At 30.4% G+C, this 11,240-nt stretch overlaps 1 protein-coding gene across 1 annotated transcript; it reads left to right on the top strand.

The window, feature by feature from the left end:
- The first annotated feature begins 1,564 nt into the window (after nt 1–1,564).
- LOC18041690 (protein SHI RELATED SEQUENCE 6) lies at nt 1,565–4,375 on the top strand. The gene is made up of 3 exons (XM_006432384.2): nt 1,565–2,142; nt 2,289–2,583; nt 4,101–4,375. Exons 1-2 carry the CDS (start codon nt 1,716–1,718, stop codon nt 2,564–2,566), a joined length of 705 nt encoding a protein of 234 aa, XP_006432447.2. The 5' UTR covers nt 1,565–1,715; the 3' UTR covers nt 2,567–2,583; nt 4,101–4,375.
- Nucleotides 4,376–11,240: the final 6,865 nt, after the last annotated feature.

Below are 11,240 nucleotides of genomic sequence, written 5' to 3'. Positions count from 1 at the left end.
GAACGATGTCTCTTTCTCATAAAAAAAGTACTTCGAAAAGGTATTTGAAACCTTTGGTATGACCTGTTGTAAACATTTAATGACCCATCACATTTTAAGCTTTCAGGCTTGCAATGTCCTAAATCAAATGAAGAAAATGATGACATGAAATGAGTTCCTTATGCAAATATTATTGGGTGTATGATGTATGCAGTGGTCTTGACAAGACCAGACATTCACATGTCTTTAGTGTTGTAAGCTAATATATGGTCTTACTTGGCAAAGAAATGGGTGTTAAGATATCTAAGTGGCACACTAGATTATGGTTTGATATAAGGCGGGTCAATTGGAAAGAATGAAGGCTTATGGGGATTTTTTGACTAAGATTTTGCTAGTGATTTAAACAGGCGAGTATCTCTGACAAGCTATATGTAAATGTTGCTTTGTTGACAACAGAGACTAAACACATAGCAGCAACAAAGGCAATCAAAGAAACTTTATGACTTAAAGGATTAATAGGAGAATTGAGAATACTTCAAAAAATTGTTAAAGTTCAGTGTGATAGTTCGAGTGCCATTTACTTGAGCAAGAATTCAGTTCATCACAAGAAAACAAAGCATACATAAATCAAGCTACATTTTATCAGAAATAAAGTATTAAAGGGAGTGATTAGGATGGTCAAGATTCATACTAGTAGCAATCATACTGATATGCTGACAAAGGTTGTTCTTACAGCAAAGTTCAAGGTTTGCTTGAACATAGTTAAGGTGTGTAGTTGCTGAATATGCAAAAGATGGATAGTAAGTTTTGATTAGGGCTGATTTGTTCAAGGTGAAGAATCGGTGTGTATCGGGTAAAGCAAATTAGAGATACACAAAACAACTTTGAGATTTTCCATTTTGAGTTGAGTAAAATGACATGGAGTAGGTCATTTTGGTTGTGTTGGCTTGATACAACTTGAAGCAATGCCGTTTTGGTTCAGTGAATCACGTGTTATACACGTGCATATAAAAGCTTCTCGAAGTCTGTTATTGACCGTTGAAATCACGAGCCTGTTACATACAATTTGAGGCTGCTTCTGAGTTAGTTACAGAGATTTTAAAGCAGTTGGTTCTGGTAGAACAAACCAAGGGGGGTTGAGAGCCATATAGACAAAAATTGCTTCAATAGGATTCTTGTTCTATGATTTGTGCTCTGTAATTCTCATATAAAAGCTCTTGAATAATTCAATAAAGCTGATCATACCTTTGGTGGATGTAAGTTCCTGAGAAATAGTTGAACCATGTAATCCTCATTGTTATCTAGTTCTTTTGATTCTTTTACTCAGTTTTGGTTGTCATTCAATCTTGTTAAACTTCTATCTAATTTGTCCTTGGTAGTATCTTGTTTGATTTATTTTAAGGTCTTGGGCAGTGACTGAAGTTCTTGTGATCTAAGCTCTTTAGTTACTACAATTACATTATTGAACAGATAAAGATGTTATACCTATATATTATGAGTGATTAAATTTAATAAAATTAAAATAATAAAAAACTTGTTAGTAGCTGGAGTAACTTGGCCTTTTGTAATTATCCATCACCTTTTCTGCTTTCACTTCACATCAATCAATCTTGCATATAAAATTCTACATTTGCTAGATTATACTAAGCTATATAGAATCAATTTCAATTCAAAGTAATCACATTCACATTTCACACCTACCACTAGCCACCAACCGTAGTGGCCCACTCATCAGCATGTTAAACCTCCACGACATCATCTTCGCTGCTCCACCACCGCAACCACCCCGCATTTCCTCTGATCTTCATCATCAAGACGACGACGACGACGACAACGATCGTAACACTAGCAATTTGCATAAAATAGGCTTTTGGGGCTTAAAGAAATGGCAAGAAGAATCACATACAGATGTTGAAGATGATTCTGATGATCACGATGGTGATCACAGTGGTTTGATGAGAGCATGCAGAGACTGTGGGAACAGGGCTAAAAGAGAATGCAGTTTTAGACGGTGTAGGACTTGTTGCAAGACTCGCCGCTTTGACTGTACCACTCACGTGCGGAGCACGTGGGTTCCGGCGGCCAAACGGCGGCAGAAGAAGAAGTTGATAACTGGCGGATCTTCTTCTTCTCTGAGTTTTAGTACTACTGCTTCTTGTCAGGGTTCGTACAATGAATTGAGTCTTTAATTTGTCTCTATCTTTATGTAATAATAACTTTACTAACAATCTACGATCTGGGTTTGTTGTATAGTTTAGTAATTTTTTATTGGAGGACCAAATTGTAATTTGATTGATGTGAAACTACAGATGAAAGTTTTAAAAAGTCTTTGCCGGGTAAAGTACAGGCACCGGCGGTCTTCCGGTGTATTAAAGTCACTGCAGTCAGTGATGGTGATGATAATAAAGCTGAGGTTGGCTATGTTGCTACTGTCAACATCAGTGGCCATGTGTTCAAGGGTTTTCTCTACGATCTAGGAATTGATGAGAAAAAATTGTTTCCATGGGATTCTAGTGGAAGAGAAAACAAGGAGTCTTCGCCTCCCAATGTTGATTCATCAAACGCCGATGCAACCTCTGGCAATTGAGAATGATTACTTAAAAGGTACAACCCATGACACCCTAGTAGTATCATCAATCATATTTGTTAGAATGATTATGTTTTCTGGATTTGATCGGATATTAATCGTTCAAATTTCTTATTCTTCAACTATTATGTGTTCCAATATTGATGCATACTAGCTTTGTGGTCCCAAAAATCAGTAGCTTATTTTATTTATTTGTTTTTTTTTTGGTCTGAATTCAATAGGCACATGCTTACGGGTCCAAATTTTTTCGCTTGTCTGGTCTACAATATGCCAAAATCAAACTCTGGTTGAACATTATATAGTAGAGAATCGTTGTTTAAAGTAAAAGGATGCGCCTTCATCCGCATCTACTTTAAAATGTATTTATAATTTAGATATGAAATTGATTAAGTAATTTTTTTTATTCACCTAAGCATGATATGTATCCATCCTTCTATTGTAAATTTGCAAGGAAATTGTTTTCGCCAATAGAATTTGCAATGCAAATTTGCAACTTTGGACAAACAATTTATACAAGATAACTTTGAGATTCTAAACAATTTGAAGCAAAGTTCTAATTACTAATTTCCACATAGTTCTTCCATTTCTCGGTTTTTGCAGCTTTTAGATAAGTTGCTAATTTACATCTATTTTTCTCCCTGTCATTACAATTTATGCGAGACAACGTTTTTGTGATTTGAATGTATTTTTGCAACCCCTTCAATGTGGGGCTTAAGATTTTTTTTTCCCTCATTGGGAGGACAAAATTACAGTAAATTCAGCATTATGCAGTGCTTTTGAATGCATTGATTTATTTATTATGAGGAGTGAGGATGATTTTCTGTTTCCTTAGAATGACCATGAATTTTGTTGTAGATGCATGCAGCTGATCTTTTTGCTATAACAAAATAAGTGATCCGATAATATGCTATCTCAATTTTCATAATCCAATTTATTAATGTAAATAAACAAACAATATTGAGTGTACTGAGATTAGTTTGCCACAAAGCAAGACTTTTGGTTTAATGTTGGCTTTTTCCAAAGGATTAAAAGGGTAATTATTCTGTCGGTTTCTATTCTTATTCATTGCAGATGCTCTGTTTTATCATTGTATCTTTCCTATGTGATGATAAAATTGTACAAAATATTTGCTTGAATTTCAGACCGATGTTGAAAATAAATTTGGAGGTATCCAATTTAATTCACCAAATTTGTTACAATAAATTAAGCATACATTGTGTAGCATTTGGAAAATGTATGCTCCAACTTATATGTTTCGAACTTCGGACATTACATATGATTTATGTTTTCAGAAATTATATGACCATTCAACATATCCATGCATTTCACAATGTTTGTGGACTTTGATCCCCCAAGTCTTGTCTATGCAATTCTCGGGTTGAATCAGAGACTAAGTCATCTAGAAATCATTCGTCATTTTGGCTGCCCAGAAATGAAAATCTTAAAACAATATCTGTGTTACCAGTTTATACATGGAGAGCTTGTTTTAGTAAACACAAGGTTGATTTTCATTCTTTTTTCAATTGCAATGCAGATTCACAATCTTTTGTCCAACAGAAGCATTTATGATATGCCAGGAAATGAAATAGATCCGGGCTTTACATGCACAACCTGGAGCACTGAATAAGGACATCGGTAACGTTATATGAAGCTTGGTATGCAGGATGTTATGATAGGTAAGATGTAGTTTGAGCTATAAGAATTACTTGTAATTAATGATCAAACTCCCATCTCCATTTACCCTAACGATCAAAAAGCAAATTGATGTACAGAACTAAGCTGTCAACTTTTGATGAACAAACTTTTTGAAGGTCCTCGAATAACTTTCTTCTGTGTGCACTTGTGCAATCACTTCAATTCACTGAATTATGGCTTTCTTCTGTCGTGCACTTGTGCTATCACTTCCATTTACTCAATTATGCACTTAGAGAGGGGGAGGCAGAGATATAGAGAGAGAGAAATGGTGGGGGAGAGTAGGACCTAGAGACTTGACAGAGGATTTCTGGTGATTTTTGAGGGCTCATAGAGATATAAGGATTATCCGGAGGCAAGTAAATTTATTCATAATATTCGTTTTTTTTTTTTGGTAAAAATGGGATTATTTGAATCCATTAAATTTCTTTATTTAATTCTTTTTTATTTAAATGCATTTTTTAAAATAAACCATTCATCAAAATTTTAATTTTAAAATTCTACTATATAAACCCCTTGATATCCCAAAACTAACCCTAAGTTCTACTTTCATTATTATTTCATTTTTTTTTCCTTTAAACCCACCAACCACTCTTCATCATTTCTTTTTTCAATAATTCCTACTCCTTAATGTTTAATGGTTATTCGTTATCTTCACATACCATATTCTGTTCTTAAGAAGATTATGGAGTTTAAACTTAAATTTTTTCTTAAAAAAGTAATAACGAGTCAGTAGATTAATGAGAAGTTAATTATCAATTGTTGTAAAAAAGTAACAGTATTTCTATCAAAATCTAATTCATGTAGTAAGATTCCTTCAACTGCAAATCATCTGCTTGGTTTCATTGTTTGTTAAGCTTCCATTACCAGAATTTTAACCGTTTGTTAAGCTTCCATTACCAGAATTTTAACCATCTATCTTCTATATTCATATGATCTGACAAGACAGTGGACTTCTACAGAAACTCTCATCATTTCTTTAACTACAAATACAACAACGATTTCAATTTATCAAATTCACTACACAATAGTTCAAAGAAAAAATGTTTAAAAGAAGTTAATGGAGAACAGGAAAGTTAAATTTGGCATTGAGGGCTAGGGCTGCAGGGTTTATGGTTTTGGTGGGTCCAATCAGTTGTATTTAATTTGTTTAATTAAAGCATTTGTCCTCTAAGGTATTTTTGTTTACATATATTTTAATAATAAAAAATATATTTTTAAAAATATATATTGAGAGTGAATTTTTCTACCTTACATTTAATGTAAAGTACATCATCTCACAAATGAAGCTATGGATTCCACTTGAGCCCACAATCAATAGAGAGGCTGGACAGGGAGTAGCTCTCATGGAGAGTATTTGTGTGAGTTAAAATAGTCTCTCACTTTTTAATGTAAAAATAAACATTCCCAAATCATTCTTTCTAAAGTACGGTTAAATAGAAACATCTGTTGTGCGTAACGATAGTTTTCCAATAGACCCCTCTCTTATTTAACAAAGCTACACTTGTAACAGAAATCCCCTCCGTAACATATCCGCAAGTCACACCTTTCTAGCCATACAGTCTACTGAGGGAACGAGATAGTGGTAGCGAATAAAATAAATAGATACTCGATATCATTTTAGAATCGAACTAAGCCAATGTAATTATATTATATTTTAATAAAAATATAATTAGATCTCCTTTTAATTCAAATGATTCGATGAGATTTTGATAATATTTTATAATAGGATTAAATGACAGTCAAATTCAAACGACTCTGCAAGATAAATTTTGATAAATAATCTAAAATGGTGTGTTTGGTAGCCTGCATAATATAGATAGAATATTATTATGCATTGACTTAGGATGACCCATATTTGGCAATTTTGAAATTTTTTTTCAGTGTATTAAACCATCTGCTATCCCAAGACCACATTGGGCCCCGATTAATCCATATTCGAGCCGGGTAAGACCACTAGGGCGGCAAATCTCTCCCAACAAATATTTAACGCATCTGCATTTCCAAGTCTCGAACCGAGGACCTTGATTAAGGTAGAACAACCTAATGCCAGTTGATTTACGTGCTTGTTGGTTGGCAAATTTTGAAAGTTGATACGCCACAATGTAGTTTTGGCCTATTAACTTTTGCTCTCTCTCTCTATATAGGTAATTAATATGAAAACATATTTTTAATTTAATATTATATTGTACTATAATTTAAATTTATATCATTTTTTTATTTTTTTATTTCTATCCTTTTTAATTAAAATATTATTATTTCTATCTTTTCAATTATAATAGTTAATATATAACAGTAAATTTATATTAAATAAATTTTTATTTATTTTTAATTTTTAGTATGTTATTATATTATTTAATAATACTATATGATGCTATTTTATATAATTCAATATCCTATTTATATTATAGTAATTAATATAAAAAATAAAATATGAATAAATTTAAATAATACTAATATTAATATAAAATAACATAATATAATAAACTATTAGTATATGTATTACTTATTATTGATGCTCAAAACTTTCACCATAGTTATACGGTGAATCGAAGTTCTGTTTCTAATGAAACATGTACTGTTGCTATCCTTCACTGATGAGAATTTCAATATTACAAAAAATAACATCAAACAAAACCAAAATGTTGCACAGCAGAAGTTCATGGTGGTTGAAGATGGTTCATGCGGCTGCCAGTTATTTATTTTATTTTTATCTGTAAATTTATTTAATAAATTTAATATAATAACAATATAAAATAAAATAAAAATACATAATACTAATTTTATATAAATAATAATATAAAATATTATTTTTTATATAATACAATGCAGTGTAACATCAAATGTTGTCCAACATTAATATAATATAATGTTAATACAATGCAACATAATGTGTCAAACACATTTAATGAGAATTATAAAAGGGAAGTTTTTATTAAAATAATAATAAGATCTCTTTATTGTTAATAAGATAAATCTACTAGTTAACTCAAATATAAAAATTAAATCATAATTAAATTATAATAAAAAACCTAAACACATAATTAATAAGAACTAACTAAAATAAAATAAAAAATATCAAAAGACTAAAATAATAAAAGCCTATTCTAAAGTCGTCCTCACCAACAATCAACAACTCCAACTCGGATTTATCAATAACGTCAGCAAAGATTTATCAATAACGTCAGCAAGGTGAGCCATAAAACACACCCTAAGCCGTGGTTTATCAAGTGAGAAAATGGAGTGACAACGCCGCACCCGATATGCAAAAGGACAGAAGGCAAAATCACAAGGCATGTGAAAAATAATATATTTGCATGCATGAATAACCTAATTAACCATATCTGACACACGGTCAGACACAACTTGCATGCTCGATAAAGCATTATTTGGGGATGATTTGATTGCTTGTGCCCTACATTGTCCTTTCTAATTAATTTTGAATGTGTGTGGTATAGAGGTAGCCAATGACCGAACGGCACGGGCACAGCACGTGTCCGTACAGTACGGCACGGTACGACACACACGTGGGTCGTGCTGGGCTTAGATTGTAGGCACGTGGACCTTAAAAACACGGCACGATTAGAGACGGGTTAAAGCACGGCATGCGAAAAAACACGCAATAAACACGTTTCATTTTTTAATGAAAGTAAACTTAAAATTTTATAATTTTATAAATAACTTGAAATTGAATCTTTTAATATATTTTATTGGCTCAAGTTTTTTAAATTTATTTAATTCTTAGTTTCAAAAAAATTATAATTGATTTATGTTTATAATTTATTAAATAAATAATTGATATCATGATTTTAATAAATAAAATTATAAATATCATGATTTTATAAATATGTATTAATATTATTATAAACTATGATATATGACTCTACGTAACTCCAAGTTAACAATTAAGTTAACCCTGAAAAAAATTTATTATTGTTGTTGTTGTACTAAAAAAGAATTCTAATACCATAGAGTCAAACTCAGCAACTAATATTACATTCTCTTATTATTATTAATTTATTATTATTGAATATAGACTTGAGTTTTGAATTTTTTATTCTATTAAATTTAAATAAAGGCACATGGATAAAAAAAAAGTACATAAGATTGAAAAAAATAAGACAACAACTTGACATGCACTCTTAAAAAAATAAAAAAGTAAAAAAAGCTTAGTGGGCTATTTTTCCTAGGCACAGCACGGCACGTGTGGGCACAGCATGAGTGGGCACGAGCACGTGCACATGTGGGCACGGCACGACACAAGCACGAGCATGCGTGGGCTTTCTGTGATGCCGGCCCAGGCCCGTTAGCCATCTCTAGTGTGGTACATTGTATTGTATTTATACTATATTATAATAATGTTATATAATATTTAGTGTTACATTGTATTATATTAATTTTTAATTAGAGAGTAATTATCCACCGACCACCTGCTTTTTCTTTTTCGAAAATATAAAATTCTTAATTTTTTTTGTTGATGTCCACTTTCGTCTTCAAACTGTTAAGAGAATCAATGGAATATTGTATAAATGACTTTTTTTACCCCCATATGTAAAAACGTAATTATTTATCGACCACCTTTTTTTCGTATTTTTTTTAAAATACATAATTCTTGTTTTTTTTTTTTACTGAACTTCACTTGAAGTTATATTGTTTTGCACTTGTCTATTTTTGTCTTCAAATTGTTAAGAGAACTAACAAAATATTATATAAATGAACTTTTTACCCCCAAATGTAAAATTACAATTTTACAAACCCTTCCGTCTCCAAACCAGAATTAAAAAAAAAAAAGAAAATCAAACTCGCTCACTCTCCTATGGCAGCTGAAGAAGAAGAAGAAGCAAAGCATCAACTGTTTCTCGAGTAGTACATAGGAATAAGCTTCTCATTATTCCTAGCATCACTGTCAAAGAACTCATCAGAAGCGAAGGAGGAGCTGAAGGTGAGACACAGGGCGGTAGAGGAGTAGCTAAAGCAAATGAAGTCGAGTAGGAAAGAGGACTCGAAGACTAACGCGAGGGTGGTGGGATCTTCGCGAGCCATAGGAACACGTGGCAAGTGGAGGAGAAGTGGTTGCTCCAACAGATCGATGCAGCGACGGAGGAGATGGCAAGCTTGAGATCAAAGATCGAGGAATTGCAGAGGAAGAAACTGAAGTTTGATAAGAGAGTTCAAGAATTGGAAGATATGATCGAGTTTATGTCAAGGAGTGGCTGTGAGTTTGAGGTGGAACAGCAGCAGCATCATTATCATCAGCATCAGGAGGAGATGGAGGAATTCAGTGTGTGCGAGAGTAGAAAATGTTATGTTGGTGCTGATGATGGGCAAAACGATAATTTTGGTTTAATTAAGAATTGTGTATATTTAAAAAAGTGCGAAAAAAGGTAGTAGGTGAATAATTGCCATTTTTTTTTCCTAATCACATATTCTAAATGACGGTATTTTTGAAGCATAGGTGAAATAATCATTTTACCCCAACATCAACAATGTTTTAACAGTTTGAAGACAGAAGTGGACATGTACAAAATAATATAACTTCAAGTGGAGTTTAACAAAAAAAAATTAAGAATTGTATTTTTGAAAAAAAATGCAAAAACAAATGTGGTCGGTGGATAATTGTCCTTAATTGTATTATATTTGGTACTGCATTGTACTGTATTAACTTTTTGTGATTAATTTAAATTATATATTAAGAAAATAATATTTATTAGTACTTAAAAACACTAAATATAAAAGTCTTAAATTTTAGATATTTAACTTTTTTATTAAAAAATATTAAAAATGTCATAATTCTTCCAAAGCTTATAGCCTTAAATTTTCATAAGTGTATTTTTCAATATTTTCTAAATATATAACCTGTGAAATAAATATCAAAGCAAATAATTTAATCAAATAATCTCTAAATAATTTCACAACTTAAATAAATAGTTAAATTTTCAAGATTAGTTCAAAAATCATCTTAGGATGATAGAATAAAAGTTTATACATATCACAAGATAATTACAAAATAATAAAGTGATACAATTGTTATGACATATTCACTAAGAAAATGAATTGTGCTAAATAATCAAGTAATTATTTATATTATTAATTTTCAATTAATATTATTCAAATTTATTCATATTTAAATATTTATTATTAGTTATATTAAATTATTTCAAACCTAAATCTAATAATGTTTAGCTCCATTTCAATTGAGTTGAATTTATATTATTCATTAATTTTATGTTATTTCAAATTATAAATTAATTTCTAGTTATTAATTTAGTTTTAATTGAATTATTTTGATTGTTAATTTTTCTTACTATTATTGGTGTTATTTTATGCAAATGTACTATTTTTAATATAGTTTAAGTCAATGAATTAATCCACTTATAAAAAGATTAATGAAAAATATTATAATTTTTTTATGATTGTTATTTTATTATAAAAATTTATAGTTTAGAAATTTTTTTGATGATTGTTATTTTATTATAAAAATTTATAGTTTAGAAAATTTAAATGAATGATCTTTATATAAGCTATTTAAATACAGTAAAATTTCGATAAATTAATAACCTTATGACTATAAAAAATTTATTAATTTAGCAGATATTAATTAATCAATAAATTATTAATTTATAAAGAGATTTCTTATTTTAGTAATGATTTACATTGATTTGGTATTTATATATTTTAATTGAGAAGTAGTTAGTTGTCTTACAATGGTAACAATAAGATTTTTGTATAATTTTTATTTTTCCATGTTAAAGATGAAAGCTCTACTATAGAATTTGTTTCACACAAAAGAGGACTTAAAACAATATTAACAATGTACAATTTTTTGTTGTAAAACGACAATACTAACTGAAATTTCTTTTCATATTACAGAAATTGGAGATGATTGAATTCGAATCAATTTCAAGAAGCCATCTATTACATTAAAACGTCTATAAAATAATATTGTTTGGACCCCAAAAAAATATTATTTTGGCAACATTAT

This window comes from Citrus clementina, unplaced genomic scaffold, assembly GCF_000493195.1.
Source record: "Citrus clementina cultivar Clemenules unplaced genomic scaffold, Citrus_clementina_v1.0 scaffold_5, whole genome shotgun sequence".
NCBI lineage: Eukaryota > Viridiplantae > Streptophyta > Magnoliopsida > Sapindales > Rutaceae > Citrus > Citrus x clementina.
Note: the sequence above shows the minus strand (reverse complement) of the source record. Positions and strands in the feature narration are given on the sequence as shown.